At 35.4% G+C, this 18647-nt stretch overlaps 1 protein-coding gene across 1 annotated transcript in view; it reads left to right on the top strand.

The window, feature by feature from the left end:
- PSPC1 (paraspeckle component 1) overlaps positions 1 to 18647 on the top strand; it is a gene marked incomplete at its 5' end in the record, with an annotated part of 34838 nt that overhangs the window by 4589 nt on the left and 11602 nt on the right. The window contains 3 exons of the mRNA XM_009079749.1: positions 3 to 193; positions 3910 to 3994; positions 4883 to 4991. Coding sequence (XP_009077997.1) covers positions 3 to 193; positions 3910 to 3994; positions 4883 to 4991 — 385 coding nt within the window. The remainder of the gene's footprint in view (positions 1 to 2; positions 194 to 3909; positions 3995 to 4882; positions 4992 to 18647) is intronic.

Genomic DNA, 18647 nt, shown 5'->3' with positions numbered 1-18647 from the left:
AGAGAACAGCCTCCACGTTTTGCTCAGCCTGGAACATTTGAGTTTGAGTATGCTTCACGGTGGAAGGCTCTTGATGAGATGGAAAAGCAACAGCGTGAACAGGTTGACAGGAACATTAGAGAAGCCAAAGAGAAACTAGAGGCAGAAATGGAAGCAGCTAGACATGAGCATCAGCTAATGCTGATGAGGCAAGGTAAAATCACATCGTCTACTAGTATTAAATTTGTTTTGTCACAGACTTTCTTTTATTGTTGTGTAGCATGTTGGCTGTATGTTATACTTGGAAATTTTGCCAGACACTAATTAAATGCATTTAACTGAGAAAAAGGAAGTAATATTTCTCCTTACACATAATCCCTGATGATTTGCAGAAATGAATTAAGAAGCTGAGAAAGAGGCAACTGTCTAGGTCTATTTTCTTCTCTTCTTTAATTTGTCTAGTATGAGTAGGTCATGTAAAGTAATTGGTAGCTGTAGGTTTATTTTCTGAGGAAAAAAGTTAAAGCATTTAGTTCACTTGTAGGCATAGGTGTATCTCACAGGTGAGGAATGTGCATGGCAATGTGATAAAGCAGCAATGCCTATGATACACAAGTATAAGAACAGCCCTCCCTTTTCAGTTCTGTATCTGTTTTAAATTTTTGTGTGTACGTGACTGATATTTCTAAGGTTTTGAAGTTACAGGTTGGATGAATTTACCATTGGCTTGTCTAATTGTTAATATTTTACAGTGCTAGTGATACAGTTCTAGAACGCATGCTCCTTAGTTTTCTTAGAATTAATCCATCTGTTGCCTGTACTTGAGGGCAAAATTAGGGATTACCTTAAATTATCATTCCTTAACCATGTTTTAAACTGAGACAAGATGACAGTGGCCTGTTTATTTAGATAGAAAAGATCTTGATGGTAAAGCATGGGAAACCTGCTTTGGTGTGTTTTGTAGAAATTCAGGTTACTTTTAAGGACAGTGTGAAGGAAAAAGTTCCTCTTCTTGAATACCTGTTAAGTTCCACTTCTATATGGAAAAAGGAGAGAATTACTCCTGTTAAAGAGCCATTAGAACATGAATGCATTTGCTGCTAACCTTCCAGTAAGGAAATGTGCTTTTTGTTAGTGTGGGAGGAGGGTTTTTTCCCCCTCACATTTTGGTTATCAGACTACTTCTTTGATACCAGATAACTTGGAATTTTATTCAGATAATTAGATTGCTACTTATTCACCTGCAGATGTTTAATTTCCCAAGATGTGGGGATTAGTAAGGATTCTATCTGTTTTAATCTCAATTCTCCATCTTATGAAAATAAGGTTTTTTTTCTCTTGTATTTATTTTTGGAGATTAGCTGCCTTTAAGTCTTGCTGGTTGTTCATGCCATACCAAGAATATTAATTATATTAATGAGATAGCATCACAGGGCTTTCAGTAAAGATGCAATGAACTTCTAAGGTGTCAGATCCTAGAATTAATATTTCTGTATACCTGATGCACAAACTCAGATTTGAAGGTGTATTGAAGTCATTATGAAATGTGTAATGTAGTATTTTAATTGTTTAGGAGTGTAAAAACATACAGGAAGGATGAGCTTCCTGATCCATATGCTCCTGCAGGCAGAGGCTTTGTAGAGATTGATTTTTGAGAGCTTGTAGGCTTGAACTGTAGAATGTGTTGGGTTTTGTGGTGTGGTATTAATACCAAGGGTAGAATTAAATCTTATGATATGTGTAATTTTTCACTTTCAAGTGTCATGTTTTGACAGAGTGAGTCAGAAGTAATTTGTAAAGCAGAACACGTGTTTCCATGTGTAAGTAAATTGGAATGATATTTCTGATCTATGTCCTGGTGGTATGCATCAGGCTTTTGTAAATATTCCCTCATAATAATGGTTAAATAGATGATGAAAATACTGGAAAATGGAACTGAATTTAACCAGAACCCAGAACCTGATTTTTTAGCAATTATACAGAAGTTAGCATTTATTTCCATTTTTAGAACCTGAAAAATCAGCAGCTAAAACTGCTTAAAAATCTTTGTGGACTTATTCCAGCTTGTAGGAACTTCTGGAGTGAGGGTACGTTTTTACCTTCTGCCCTCTGCTGTGTACAAGGCTGAGGATAAAATGAAGACCTTGCCTTTTTTTAAGTACAAGAAAGTGCAGAGGCTACTAATAATCCTCTGTCTTGTCTTTTCCTCGTAGCTGCTTTAGAGCAGATCTTTTTCTGTTCAGAGAAAGGGCCTGTGCCCAACATGTCAGTCAAGAATTACCATCAGTGCAGATCTTTTAACATGAATGGCTCCTGTGCACAGCCTGAACTTGCAGATCTCTCTTCACCTGACTAGTAGGGCTTTGTGCCAGGATTCTGCTGTTGTCAAATGGTACTGAATCATAAATTGCTGTGTTGAAGTTTGAAATACTAACAATTTCAGGAAAGGCAGCAATCACAACTATGCTGTGGAAAAAAATCAACACTGGGAAAAGCAAGGTTCTATACCTTAAGAACAAAGGGCAGTAAGTGATAACGAAAAAGGAAATATCTTTTCCCACGGTGCGCAATGTTGAGCATAAAATGGTTCAGTTCTTGATCTCAGTAATACCCTGAAGCCACCTAAAGGTTCATTTTTAAAAGAAAAGAAAAGACACTTATAGTCTGAGATAATCTGAAGGTTATTTAAAAGGAAAAAAAGCAATTGTGCTGGTGGGGCTCCCCAAGTATCAGGATAACAGTGGCCAGGCCTTCTATGGCAGCCACAGTTGGAAAGAAGCAACTCTCAGACTTCATGATGTGAGTGAATCTTTTATGTAGTCATATTCTGTTGAAGTGTGAAATGTGTTAATTTTGCAGAAGAGTTTGAAAAAGCAATGCTGTAAAATGTGCTTGAGAAAGGATGTGTAATGTCAATAAGGATGCTGTGAGAGTAAAAATCGGATAATCTGCTTTGTTAGAAAAGAAAACATACATGATATTTTGGCAAAATCTACTGGTCATTGTGATTTTTAGATATTAAAGTAAAATTTGAAGTCATAATAATTTATGCTGCTGCAAGTTTGAGGAAAGTGGTTTGCATAGCTAAAAAGATGATTTAATTGGTATAGTGAAGAAATGCACAGAGGAATGTGCAGAATAGTTGAAGATATGTGTGAAATGTTACGCATTACTTTAATGTAATGGGTGTAATAGGTGGCATGGTGTAATGTTTCTTGCGGTGTCTATAAATAATGTCATGTGGCCAATATTCTATGAAGATAGACAAGACAAAGACCTGCTTTCTAGCTAAAGGTAGCATGAGTATTCATTGAAGAAAGCATAAATTTCCAGGCAGAAATCAATAATGTGACTGGTCAGCAGAAGTAATTAATGTGATTATTGCCCTGGTTTTTAAGAGCATTTTAAGTGCTTTTTAAGAGGCTATGGCTGTTTCTTTTTTGGTAGGGTTGAAAGGCTAGTCATTTATAAGTTGCTATAAGCAGAGTCTGGTGGTAAATCTCCACAGGGCTTTGGATTTCATGTCCTGGAAGTTTATATACCTCTTTTTTTTTTCTGAACTGCACCATGTATTGCTATGCAATAGGTAGTGGAGAGTGTAATGAAGCCCATATATATTGTATTGTTTTTCTTGGTCGTGTGACTTTAGCAGTATACAGCATTGTGAGAACATGTATGCCTTGCCCAGATCTGTTTCCATAACCTGCTTTGGGGGCTTTGCCTGTCCTGTACCCTTCGGTTTGTGAGCCATGGATCCAGTGTGTTTTTCATATGCTAGACTTAGCATCATGGGAAGAAATGAGTTAAATGCATTGAGAAATTTGTTTAAAAAAGGAATGTAAGAATTGTAATCTGACTAATAACAATTTTTGTGTTGCCACATTATTGATTGGCAGTTTTTATATTTAAATACACTTCTGATCCCATTAGATCTCATGCGGCGCCAAGAAGAACTGAGGCGTTTGGAAGAACTTCGAAATCAAGAACTTCAAAAACGCAAGCAGATACAATTAAGGTATTTTGTCTTCTACTCCGTGGAGGTGTGGCATGCAGCAGCTATAGGCCTTCATGATTTTAGATACTTTAGCCTGTGGAGCTTGCTTTTGATACCAGATGGAAATGTTTCTGCTGCTAAGCAGTGTGATGTTTCTGGTAATGCTAATATAAGAGTGGCTTCAAGTGTTGCTTGAATTTTGTTCATTTATTTCAGCCCTGCTAGTTCTGTTGTAAATTTCTGAGATTTCTAAATGTAGAAATGTTTGAACCTAGTTTTTTGTTCCATATCTATTTTAACCTTGTGACTGAAGCGTAGCTGTAGTAGATAAGAACACGCTTCATGACATTGCAATTCAGTAGTCTCACGTGGAATTTTGGAGGGTATTTTCACATGATATTCTCTAGTATGTTGCAAGCAGTTTTTCCTTTAAGATCTGATTCATGCAAATACTTGTTTTCATGCCTTTGCTAAAGTTTAAGAAAATAAGACATAGTATCATCACATTGAGTTTATAGTTTTTGTGTTAAATATCACAATGAATGTTGATGAGAAAAGAGCAACACAATCACATCTCAGAGTTAAAAATGTGTCTTTTGGCAGTACTGAAATGTTATACATAGTGACTTGTTAAAAACCAGAATATTTTAACTTAGCAATATGTAGCTGGAAGGATAGGTACAGAATGTACTGGTATGGTAATTACCTGTATTCCAGTTTAAAAAATAAATTAGAAATCCTCTAATAATAATTAAATTCATAAATAGTTTTCTGCCTTACACTGCATAAAAAACCAATAAATAATTACAGGTATGTTTTGTTTATATGCTTGATCTATCTCCTGAGACTGAGTACAAGCCTGAACAGGTCAAGAGACTAAGTTGACATAATTTTTGAAAAATATTCTAGACATGAAGAAGAGCATAGACGTCGTGAAGAAGAGATGCTCCGCCAGAGGGAACAGGAGGAATTGCGGCGACAGCAGGAAGGAGGATTTAAGCCAAATTTCATGGATAACGTAAGTAAAATTCTATGATGAAAGTCCAAATTGCGACAGAATTTTTTATTTTATTGTGTTTTATACTAGCTATTGACCTGCCTTCTTGTTTACTTTCTTTAGTATTTCTTCACTTTCCTTAGTCCATCGTTCTCTTGAGTGGAGTGGTGCAGATTCAGTAGTGTAGTTACTTTCTTGTATGATTACATCACTGTCACTTTACCTGCAAGCTGGTGATGTAACACTTCACTTAAGTCAAGATGTTCAGATAATAATTATTCTTTTTTGATTTGGGAAATGAGCTCTTTCAGTAAAATAATACAATTTTTATAAGTGGGAAATGATGGGAATTAGTGATGTTTCCATGAGGAAGTGCCCTAGTCTGTCTGAAGGTTTAAGTTTTAAATCAGTTCACACTGTTAAGCTTGTTTGAATTGCTTGTTTTGGTTTATGCTTAACTTACTAAGAATAGTATGCTTCAAAACCAAAATGGGCAGTGTTAATATGGAGCCTAAAATCACTCTCCTGTTTCATCCTACTGGAAAACTAGGGGAGGAAAAAATCAAAATCTTTATGAAAGGAAACAAAGATTATAAAGGTGGGGGAAAAATTCGCCCTCTGCTACAATTTCTACATTATCTGTATTAGTAATTTAGGTATGCTCTGTCTCTGAAAACTCATCCTGCAGGACTAGCAAAATGATGCTGTCAGAGGAGTCAGCTTCTCAGTTTTCACAATGATCTGTTTTGGTCAAAGGGTATGACAGTTTTTTCTGCCAACCAAATCAGTCAAATGAACACAACCTGTGTTGAGAATGCTTTAGTTTCACATGACTAGGAGACCTTTTGCTGTTACATCTATTCTTAGCGAGGAAGCAATGAATAAGCGATTCACACAAATGCTCTTTTATGTTGTTGTAACAACTGTAGTGCAGGACAGAATTTTGCTGCCCTTCACAGGTACAGCTTGACACATGAATCAAAAATAAATTGCTAGTTTCTCAGCTACTTCCTCTTTTTGTGGAAGAAATACCTATTTTGCATTCTGTACCATAACTTTTTCTGTAGGGTTGCTAAGAAGAGAGTATGTATGTTCTGCGACATCCTAAGAGATGCTAGAAAATAATATGATTCCTTGCTTACAGCAGAACATCTCTTTCCTTTTTTTTTCCCCCTTCCTCTGCCTCTTAGTATTTTCAGGAAAGATGGGGAGGAAGCGAAATAGTTCCTTTGATTTCACTAGCAGGTATCAGTTTGTTTTGCTCACTGTGTTTGGAGGGACTTGCATCAGAAAGCAGTCAGCCATTTATTTCCATATGTGCTCACACTGTAAAAGAAAACTGCTTTCAGCATATCTTTTCTTCAGGGTGATGTAGACCAAGAATTCAAAACTTATACTGTCTTCCAAATGTTATTAAACATACTTCGGTAAATAACATGTAACAGTTGTCTGATGTAATATAGAAATAGTACTTACTGATTGTGGCTTCTTATAGTGCCAGATGTGAAATTTCATTTCACCTTAATATCTTCACATAGCATCATTTGGGGTCACCTGACTTTCTTGACCCTGTTAGCTACCTGTCAGTATCCTCCTGTGGCTGATCTGTGGGAGCTGTGCTTCCTGCTGCACAATTCTGTGCTTGAATTGACCATCTTCATTGCTTATCTACAGTTTTAATTTCCAAACTCTGTAAATAGAAACTGTTCAGGTTGGTATGCTGGGCTTGGCAAAAATGTAGAGTAAGAAAGGAAGAGGAGTGGTTCAAATAGAAAGCACTTCAATCACTATGCATAATTTTTGTGACCTTTTATATGTTGCATTTTTTGGAGAGGAAAGGTAAAGGTGGGAGAATGCTTTGGAAGAGTGCAGCTTTCCCACAGAGTCACATTACTGAGATTGTGTTCATCTGCAACTAATTAATACACTGCAAGAATATATAGATGTGGCTGTGCAGTAACAGCCCAACCAAAAGTGCTGTAAGTTACCTATAAAGGTATATATAGTACAGGTGTTTTTCAAATGTCATGTGAAGTTGAAGTGGCATATACAATAATACATGGAAAACTGTTTTCTCTAGACTAGTCTTCAGTATTCTGGCCATGCTTTGACTTATGTTTTACTTCTAATGCTCTTTGCACTTTAAGAGGAAGAATTGAAACAAAATTGGAAGTGATGCATTTAATTTCTTTAGCAGCAGTTTCTAATCAGGGCAACTGTGTGACTAAGCATGCTTTTAGATAACTGCACTTCAGCTATGTAGTGTGAATGGGAATCGAAAAAGTCTTTGCATTTTGCAGTAGAGAAAAAGTGTAAACCACTTCTGGAAATTGCAAAGTGATACATCAAATCTGTTTGCAACTTAGTTTCTTAGACAACGGATTTTTGAAATTTGTTTTACTTGTTTACTGTGAAGAGATTCCATCTGGTACTTCTAGTCTCAGATTACCATTGTACATGTACTGAAAAAAGTTGAAGAGTTTCAAAGTTGACTCTTGTTGAGAATTGCATTTTTTGATACTGATGAATGGTATTTTGCCACATAAGGTCTTGGTAAACTCAAAACTTGGCATAATCCTCATAACGTATTAAAGTCTTCTGCCAACCATGTATTTAGAAGGACAGTAATAATTGTTTCTAATCCTTGTTTTTGTTTCTCAAAAGCTTTGAAAAGTAAGCTTCCTTCACTTATATCCTATCCCTTTTTACTGTTCAGTCTAAAAGAGGAAGATAAATGGTAAGTGCAATGGCAACCAGAACTGGAACCTCTCATATAAGGCTGCAGTATTAGGCTTTCTTATTCAAAGTTTCTATCTGTATCTTTCTCCCAGCTCATTAAACTTTGATATTTCTTTTTCTTTAAGTATAACTACTTTTGAAAAACATCTTGTAATCAAGTTTAATGCAGTTACCAGTTACTTGGTTTAGTTACAGACAGCAAAAATATTTTCTGTAGAGGGATTTCTCTGCCTGAAACAATTCTTGTTTCTGGTCATGTTGTACATCAAAAATTTGATTGCATGAATTGTTAATGTAATGGGCAGCCTAGTGATGCCTAAACAATTTAGTAATCTAGTTGTGTGATCTCTAGTAGGCAAGTTGCTGATAAACACTCATATTGGTTAAGGTTTTTCCCTTGTAAAAGTGAGTTAGTTCAAATCTGCAGTTACAGCTCAATATGTGTGCATTCTAATTTCACAGTAGCTAAATTGGGAAGCTTGTTTTACTGTAGTATTTTGTTAATTTTTATTTTGCATGCATTATTCTGACTGACTGAGGATGTTGCTGATGGAATCAATCAATATTTTATTTTTCAGCAGCACAGATAATTATTTTTTTACAAAAAGTGTTTCTGACGCTGGCAGTGCATTAGTTATTCAAATGTGCAATGGTTATTATCCAGTTGTGAGTGGCTTACATAGATTTGCATTGTTAAATCTCAATCACAGCCTTTTAACCACAAAATTACAGTTCCGACACTTTTATTCCTGTCACCAACATAGAATAGAGTGATTTGGATTTAGTGTATTAAAATAGTTTTCATCTGCCTACAGTAGAGACCAAAATATGTAGGAGTTGTAGTCCTAGTTTTATGGTGCACAGATTTAATTCTGTAGTAACACTGTGAAATAGTGTCATGTGAGTAATGCACTTAATAGGTGCAATACCAGCCTACAGTTTATAGCTCTTCTTACTGATGGTTTATAGAGGGAGTTGAGGTTTTTGGATGTCTTTGCCCTCTTCCCTCCAACCAAACCCCTTCCTTTTCAAATGGACCTTGCGTATGTAAGGAACTGTATCTTGTGCATTCACCTGTTTCAACTTCTGAGTGCTTACTGTTCTTTCATGTAAGACTGTGTATTAAATACTTTTGATCTCCTAGTCTTTTCAGGAATTATTTCTAGCTGTTGTTTTGCTTTCCTTTGGTGTTTCTTACACAGAAGCACTGCTGCTCAGTATGTTGTGTATCAGCATAAAGTGGCAGCTGCTAAAGCAGTGGAGGTTGCTTCAACAGCAGAGATTGTAGTGGACTTGGATCAAAAGCTGTAAGACAGGTGAGACCAAGGGAGTAAAAAAGCACATCACAAAACAAAACTAAGTTCATAGCTGCTACAAACTTGATTAAATAGCCCAAAGCATTGCAGCATATTTAGTCTTTGTTCTAATAGCTTTGTCCTTCTTTGAAGCAGTTTATAAATAGAGTTTCCTTTTCTTATTGTTTGGAGCCTCTTAAGGCATATCTTACTCCTCACTTCTCTTTGCTTGCAAGTTAAGCAACAGACATGTTTGAAACAATAATATTATTTAGATTTCCTTGGACTGTTGTAATTCAGGAGCAGATTTTTGCACTTGTTGCCTCTTGAGTAGAACTGTATTTTTTCCCTTCTTCTGATAGCACAAGACCTTCAGTAATGCAAGCAGTCTGAATTTTCACTGAATGCAGAATTGTTTCATACCTTACTCAGAGCTAAACTAAGGCAGATGCCCAGTAATAAATAATGAAAATATTTCCAAGGGTCTTACTGATCTTTTCAAACTTGATCTGTTTTCTAATAATAAATGTTGGTTATTTTATCCTGACAGCCTAGTGTACTTAACGAAGCTGATGGTGAAGTTTTATGAGGTTACATGAATAAAGTCTCTGTTTCTTGCTGCTTTATAAAAGCTCTTTTGTAGAGTATGGTTGGGAGAGATGAATTACCTCCTTACTGCAATCCAGCATACATACTCGTGGAAGCAGTAGTTCATGTTTGACACCTTAAAAGCTTTTTAAGGTAAAACTAGCTTGGAGAAAGGCAGTTAATTAAATGTAAAACTGAAAAACGCCAACCTGACAAAACATTTCTGCTTTTCTTGGCAGTGGTTTTACTTCAATGATCAAGTTTCTTCTTATGCACAAAGCAACATAGGATATGCCTGTGAGCAAGCAGTTTATAAATATGCAGTTTGTGTTTTTGTGGGTGGTCCTAGTTTTGGCAGTAGCACTAAATTAATTTTGCAGGGGTGCTGTGATATATTTCAGTAGACAGATTCTTAAATCATACATTTCTTCTGTCACTCAGTGTTTCAGATACTAAATTTATTTCTTTAGGCAAGAAAAATACTTTCTTAACAGTCTTTAAAATACACAATTTGTATTATTTTCATAAACTCAATAAATTATTTTCAGCCTTTAATTACATTGTCAGATAGAAAAAATTATTTTTTACTGTCATACCTGCTCTTAGTGTATGAAAAGACATTGCATGAAAATCAGTGCAGAACTTCAGCCATCTTTGTAGCATATTATATACTTTTATACATAAACTGAAACTGTTTGTGGAATAAAATATCCTTTGTAAGTATTTCATGATCATTTTAGGATGGTTCTTAACTGACTTTTTTTTGTGCCTCAGGGATACTACTTAAAGTAATTTTTCAGTAATGGAGCAAATAATAATTGCCATGTTACATTTAATTTATAACTTTATATTTCTGTCTGTGTGAACTGTGAGTATTTAGGCAATGCGATAAATTTTCTGTGTTATATTTTAATCTTTTACTCTGTTGTAATTGTCTTCTAATGTTTCCACAAAGTGCTTTAGAAAATACCAATATGTACTTCATGTGAACTTGCAAATAGAACAAGTGACTATACATGAGTAATTTTTGTCCCTTAATGTGCTGTCAAATGTGCATAAATCTCCAGTATGAATTTAGGTGTTGCAGTACTACTTTTAAGTGCTCCCAGATTTGTTCTCTTCTACAGTAATTGATATGGATTTTTTTTGTGTCCGTGTTCTTTAGATTATCTGGTTATGTTTATAACTTCATTTTCTTTCAGTAAGACTGATGCTCAAGAAACTAAAAGAACACTTTTCAGATGCTTCGTATGTAATTGCAAAATGACACCAGTTTGTCAGTTTTGGTGTTTCATGGGGCCTGAGAATTAGCAGATGTCATGTTTTTTTCGATGAATAATGGAAAGGCCTCAAGTGCACCCAGTGTGTGTGTTTATAGAGTGCTGCATTCGCCTGCTTAGTTTCTCCTGTTTCATGGGTTTCACAGATAAAAATGGAAAAATGTGTTAAAGAGCAGTTTCATTAAGTCTCTATTCTAAATTTTAGTATAATCTGTGAGGATTGTTACTGCTCACAATTTAACAATCTACTTATGCAACTTACTCTCCTCAAATAGAACTCTTCAGTTTTTCATATTCTGACAAGTAGGAATGAGGCTTTTGTAAATTAAAAAAAATTCCTTTGGTAATGTGTTTGATAAATGCCCTATATATTTCAAAGAAGTTAAAATTAATGTTTGCATTAATAACTTTCATTTTTTCTTCCTCAGCTACTGGAGTTAAGGTTGACTTGGAGTTTGTACACGTTTTTACCCAGACTAAGAAGAAACTAACTTTGTGTTTCAGTTGTCTACTTGATGTCTATTTTGGACTCATTCACCTGTCCAAATCCTGAGAGCTTACCTGGTGGCATTGACAGTTGCAGTCAAAATAAGTTCCTCAGCTTAGAAAAATTTGTCTTTATTCAAAGTGTCTGTGTTTTAAAGAAAGAGGAAAACTCCCAAGAAGCAATAAGTGATATTTCAGCAGAAACAGTATTTTTTGATGTGAGGAAAACTTATTTATACATCTGTTTTCTCGCTCTCATGGCAGTGCCTTCTAAGTAGTTTTTTCTTAGTGTGACCTTTTGCTTACTTCTAATGTTTTACTTCAGTAGCTCTCACAGAGCACAAGATTTTAATAGTGGTAATGCACTAAACTGAGACATAGAGATGGAACTTGTCTTAGTGCTGTTGCCTGTCTTTTGATACCAGGATAAATGCTGTATTTTAAAATTAAAGTATTTGTAATTTTTCTCTTGAATACTTCACAAGCCTCCTTGTGAACGTAGGTTTACCTCATTACCAGAGCTGGGTTGCTAAATCTTCCATGAGGAAAATGGAATTCAAATCTGTTACTTCTGTCTTCCATCAAGCCTTTCTTTAGGTACACTTTAATTTTCCAGAGATTAGGTGTTACCATTAGATGAATTAGCATTTTTAATACTGTTTCACCACCAGCACTGTAAAGAATTTCTTTCTTATAAGTCTGAATCTACCCACTTTAGTTTAAAACCATTCCCCCTTGTCCTATCACAACAGGACGTGCTAAAAAGTTTGTCAGCGTTATGCTTCCTTGCAGTGGCAGTGGGTGACTAATTCAGGCTTGGAATTGTGTAGGATGAAAGTGTGTTTGTGTTAAGGCACACCACTTTTACTAGAGTTCCTGAATGCAGTTTGATTTACTTCTGGCAGGATAGCTGGTAGTTGTCTCTTCTAAATGTATTAATATAAAAGATCAAAAAAAAATGTCAAAGGTTCTTCAAGCTTTGTTTTTTCTCTGTATATGGTGCTGGTTTTTATAATCCTTCTAAAGTGTTCCTTGCAGAGTCTTCATTTCCCCTGCCCTTTTTGAATTATTAAACATTTGTTCGACTCTAGAGGAACTTGTATGTTTAGGTAAGAACCAGTTATTCCTGTTTGTCCCTATTGATTGTGATCCCCATTGTGTCCCTGACATGATTCTGACCTTTGGGTCTACAGTACAAAAATAAAATAGTAGTTTTTCTAGCAATCTTTTGATGAAGGCAGACCTGTAGCTTAAGAGTTACTGTGTGTGCACTTTGGTCAGGGTATTTAACTAGAAAGCAATTTTTCTTAATCCTTTTGGATTTCTCAAATGACCAGTTTCTTAAACTTGATTTAAATACTAGAATTGCCTGGTACAATACGTAGTTTTTTCTCAGTCAGAACTTTGCTCATTCAAATAACAAACATCTTTCTTCACTCAAGTCTACATCATGTTGCTCCACTTCTACAGCAAATGGCCTGCAAGTTGTAAAGATACTAGCTGGAAAACTGTGGAGAGCTGGAAAACTATGAAGCCTGGTTTCATGCCAGGAGGTTTTATTGATGCCTCTCTGCTCATGTTTTGTATGTTTTAAGTGCTGTATATGTGGACAGGCTGAAAGTTTATTGGGGAAATCTAAAACTTACCTAGTTGTAAGCAGCATCCATAGCATGTATAAAAGACAGTGCATGTTTGTTAGGAGTTTGTCCTACAGGACCTCTTTGTAGCATTGAGAAACTTTGACTTTCAGCTTCCTTTTGGCAAATACTTGCATGTTCTAATTACTTGGTAACTCAGATCAGTTGTGAGATTGCAACTACAATTGGACTGGGTTTTTGTTATAATTTAGTCAGCATATATAGTATCTGTTTGGTGGAGAAAAATTGTTAATACAAACATCTGTCGAAGTCATATTTAGTGCACTAAATAGTGCACTATAGTGGCTATAACTAGTGCTGCTTTAAAAGTGTTTTAAGTTGCTTTTGTCGTGTTAAATTTAACACTTCAGTTAAGAAGTTAAGATTTTTACATAAACTTCATGATAATATTCTTGGCCGATTAATTTTTCTTCTACGTAAGCAATGATGACTTTGACTACATCTCACCCTTGAATCTTGCATTTGGGAGGAAATTATTCTTTTGATTCAATCCAGTATTCACTCTGTTTTTAATATTTGTGTAGATTTAGTTTTTGTGTAAGGAAAGCTTAACATTTGGGAAATCTAAAATGCAGCATTGTTTTATAACACCTGATTTTCAGTTAAGTAAGATTTTTCAGTTTAGTGCCTTTCTGCATGATGGTACAGTTAGCCCAGACTTTCTTACCAGTTAAGTAGCCCTTCAGGTCCATATCCACCAGGGTAGAATCTGGAGTGCATCTTTAAGTAATTTGCAACCTGTTCTGCAAAAGTAAGGTATGTACTCCATGCTCCCATGGAAGCCTGTTTTGATACTTACCTACTCATGATATTTCTTTAGCTCAGATACAACTGGAATAATTCTAAGATGCAGCATAAAGTTCTGTATTATGCCTCTCACCATGTGAATATACTGTGATCACAGTGTAATTGTATCTCAGTTGTGAACTTGGTGATATGGTGGGTATTTCTTCCAGAAAGTAGTTTTGCAGGTAAGTAAACAGTTAAGTGCCTTATACTGAATACAGATGAAAAAATCTTTGTATTCTGTTCAGCTGTTGATCTGTATTTAATTTTTTTCATCTCTTCTGCTGTTATTGAAAAAATGAAACTGATAGAAATGGGAGAAATATTTTTATGTACCAGTTCCTTGGATTAAGGTGACTCTTAACTCCGGCAGACCCAGATCACTGACAGAATGTTGTAATAAGGAAGCTGCTAATAAGAGAACTAATATATTGGTATCTCTATTTTTTTCCCCCGAGGATTACCAGATCTGTTAAAACTGGTTACCTTCTCTAAGCACCTTTGTGTTGTGTAAAATATTTCTGAATTTTACAGTAAAATATTTGATTTTTACCCGTAATCAACAGAATAGATTCTATGGTAAATCTTGGCTTATATTAGACAATTGGCTCTTTTGTTAACAAGTTAGATTATCATTTGAGTTTTTGACCTGTAATACAGTGGTCTGAAAGTATGAGTCCTGTGTAAAACAGCTGCTGCAGTTTGTGATGAAACATTGAGGGTTGCAGAGCACTGGAACAGGCTGCAGAATTTTCCCCTTTGGAGACATTCAAAATCCACCTGGACGTGTTCCTGTGTAACCTGCCTAGGTCACTCTGCAGGGGAGTTGGACTAGCTCCAGAGGTCCCTTCCAACCCTTGTGAACCTGTTTCTAGAAAGCACTTCAACCAGCTCTTAACTTGCCTTTTTGCATCACTATTTTTGTACAAGTTTTGGTTTGTTTTTTTTTTTAGTTTTCTGTTTGCTAATTTTGAAGTAGTAGCTGAAGTGTCTTTCCAGGCTGGAGCAAGCCTATTGTGCCCTGTGGAGGTTGATAGCAGGAGTGTGTGGGAGTCTTCTGTGTTGTGAAAAATTCATCTACTTTTGTTTTTCAGTGGTGATGTTTTGGTCCACCTTTTATAAAAAGAAAATACATTTTTAAATCCCGTTTTACTTTTTGCTTGTGTAAGTATATACTCATCCTCTACAGGATGTCACAGAATTGGTTTTTTAGAGGTGGAATTAACGAGAAAATTTTGTATAAAAAGAAAGTACACCTGAAATGTAAGTAAAATCTGGTGGATGAGATAATGGTTCTTCTGCATTACAAAGGAAGCAAGAACATGTAGACTGCTGCCTCTTAAAAACAGCAGTTGTGTTTGGAAATTGTGAAGTTTAGTTTTTCTTGGCCAAGATGAAAACAGCACATCTCTTACTGTACTTGTCTGTACTTTGAGTTACATTTTGAGGAAAACTGACAAGTCTTAAAAATCACATTGACATTAATCTTAAGATTACTTGCAGCAATATATTTTGAGAGTAATAGTAATGCTATGATTGTTCTTTCCTGATTGTTTCAGCACTTGTAATCAGTCTGTTGACTGATTAATAAGACTTTGGAACTGCTATAGATGACAGAATTTTGAGTGCCAGCTTGTACAGTGAGGTTTATGTTATACTGCTTAGTAAAAACTTGAGTTTCAGTTTCTGGGATCTTTCAGTTTCCTTGATGCTCACAAATTTGAGAGGCCTCTAGGTGGTCTATGGGTTTACCTCTTTTAGATTAGCCTAATGGCTGTCTGTTGTATATTTTCTTTCAGGGGATTATTAAATACAGCTGGTTAGTGAGGTGTCCCCTAAAGGTCTTTGTAATGGGACTAATTAGTGCAGTTAAATGTCTTTCTTTTCCAGAACTCTCAGTGTAGACCTGACTTAAACATCATGTGAGGATTGATCTGTTGAAAGGAAGTTGGCTTTACTTTAGATAAGCAAAACCAAAGCATACTGGGAGGATCACAGGTGTTTAACACATCACACTGTGATCACACCATACTGTCCCAAAACAACCCCCAAATGTTGTGTGTTTTGGAAAGTAGAAGCTAGTTTTACCTGAAAAAGGATGGATCTCAAACTGTCTTCGATTTTGCAAAGATCAGAAATGGCTGGTATTAAACTAAAGGCCAGTGTGAGAGAATATGTAACTTTTCCAAAACTATTTCTCCTAAATCTGTAAATTAGAGAAGTGTCAAGTGTGTGTGTGTCTGTGTATGCTCCTCTCACACACAACTGCAATCCATTTCTGGTTTTTACAGTGTTAATACTAGCTGATGCACTGGGAGGCTTTCAATACTTGGTTAGCGAAGTTGTGTAATGGAGTATTCTCCTACCCAATTCTTTTATTTTTCTCTGTAAAATATACTAGTGTATGTTACAAGGTGTATTAAGATTGATGTTTTTAATATGTTGTGGTAGCTACTTGCACATTAATATAAATTCAGTACCAGCCTATATTACAATACACCTGTGATTCTAAAACATGGTTCAAGGTAAAATATTTATTTTGTATTTTTAGTACATGTGTTTGTTTTTTTCTCCTTTCTGTGGGGTTTAGATGCTGAGGGCTATTCTCAGCAACTGATGTAAAACGAAAATGAGGCCCCACAGATGCTGAAGACTTTTTGTTCTCAAAACTACAAGTAGAGAGCAAATATGTAGTGCATGGAGGTTTTCCCCAAATACATTCCTGTACTTTTTGCTGTTAATTAGTTTTAAAATAAATTCCCCCATTGTAATAAAATTGATACTTCCCTTGCAATCTTACTGAAATTATGGAAATACTTAAGAAATGTGCCAGACTAATAATAAAATCTTTGTTTTTCTCTAAGGGAAAATCAGATTGTTTTTTTATTGTCAGCAGCTATAATTGTCACTGTCACTGCTGTCAGCAGTGTTTTTGCAATTTGTAGCATTTACTGGAATATATGTATCTGTTTGTAATTTGTGCAAGGTATATTTGGGTTTACTGATATGATTGGGGTTTTTTAATGTTGTAACTTACTGAGTCATCTCCATCAGCTCTATTCATGACTCAAGTCACCAGGGAGTAGATTGCCTTTATCTCCTCTAGCCCTCTTAGAATGTTGTTCTCAATGATTGAGTTCTGTTGACAGCTATTAAAGCCTAATGAAAATTTAAAACAGGACTCCATAGTTTACTATATGATACAGATTTTATAGCTACATTTGCTTTAGTTGTTATCTAGTTTAATGTATTTGAGTAATTTTGTGTGAGGTAAGAGAGCTGCTTTCCAAACTCCTTGGTGGGAGCTATCATTCAGTTCATGGAGTTTTTGAGTAGTTTATGCTGGAAGACATTTCTGGAATGATCTAGTATTGTGTCCAGCTCCTCAGAGGAGGGATCAGCTCTGGATTTAGGCTGCTGTGCTCAGGAACACACAAATCCTGGATTTTGAAAGATCTGTATTTTTCATTTAAAAGTGAATTATTATAACTGCACGTGATGGAATAAAATAAACTATTTGGGGCTGTTGTAACTTTTGGATCTTACATACAGATCTTACTTGAGGGACGAACTGAAGAGAGGTAACAAGAAGGGTGGATGGAAGGGGAGGGGTTTTGTTACTCTAACTCCTTTCTGGCAGCTTAACTTTCCGTGAACACTAGAGTGAAATAGTAGACTGTTCAGAGAGAGAGACAAATAATGCACAGTCAAAAGTACCCCCAAATTCTAGTTTTGACTGCCAAACTAGCTGTTTTAATAACTTGTATGATTTATGTCATTAAAATACAGGCATCTCTAAGTAAATGCACTTTCTGCAAGGTTTAAGGGCCTTATGCCTCCTGATGAGATCTTTGGAAATAATCTTTCTTTTCTGTAAGAACTTAATGAAATAAACCCTATTAGAAGGGAGTAATGAATTGTAGTAAGAAGTACAGAAATGTCATATCTGTTTTAACAAAGTCAGTTAGAGAATAAAATTCAGTTTCCATGTTAATGAGAACAAGTGAGAATCAGCAACACTGTGAATTACATTTTGCTTGACATGCACAGCCTAGGTAAAATAATAATCAAACTGCTGATTTTCATGTGCAAGTTTATGGGGTTCTGTTTTGACTGAGGCATTTTTTGGATGCCATGTCTTTGCATTATTGTGGTCACCATTCCTTAGCAGAGAGGTGAGTAATTAGTCCAAAGTTAATTGGGAAGTGTACCTCTTGGCCATAAACACTTGAAAACTATATGATCTGTCATCTTAATATTTGTGTATATATCTTGCTTTTTACTGTAGTGAAATATTGCATGCCGTATTTATTTCATATCATAATTTTTTGACAGCTTTGTTACCATGAGTCTTGCATTACTTGGAGACAAGTTTTTTAATTTTCTCTGGGCTGATGCAATTGCTAGGCCTGTTTCTGGGGGAAAAAATAGTAGTATTGGGTTTTCGGTTTGAAAAGGTCAGTTTTGTGACTGTATTTTTACTTTCAGTGTGAGAGGGGATTTGCATCTGATACATTCTCCTGTATCAATTCTTAATTTTTAAAATAAATTTTAAAATTTTGTTCGAATACAGTTTCAGAGTTTTGTAGAATAAATTCTAAAATTCTACAATTTTTAAAATGTATTTTAAAATCCTAGAACAATTATCTTGGCAGTTCTCTGGATATTAAGATTCTTGTATCAGTGGTGATTGAGGTATAAGAACATTGTGCATGATGCAGCTCAAAAGCCTGAGAAATCTGGTTTCTAATACTTGTAAAAAGGGAAGAATCCATACTACATTAAATGTAGAATATATATTAATTTAAAACCTGTATGTATTCCATATTTTGCCATAGATATAAT

The sequence above is a fragment of the Acanthisitta chloris genome, unplaced genomic scaffold (genome assembly GCF_000695815.1).
Source record: "Acanthisitta chloris isolate BGI_N310 unplaced genomic scaffold, ASM69581v1 scaffold11038, whole genome shotgun sequence".
NCBI lineage: Eukaryota > Metazoa > Chordata > Aves > Passeriformes > Acanthisittidae > Acanthisitta > Acanthisitta chloris.
Note: the sequence above shows the minus strand (reverse complement) of the source record. Positions and strands in the feature narration are given on the sequence as shown.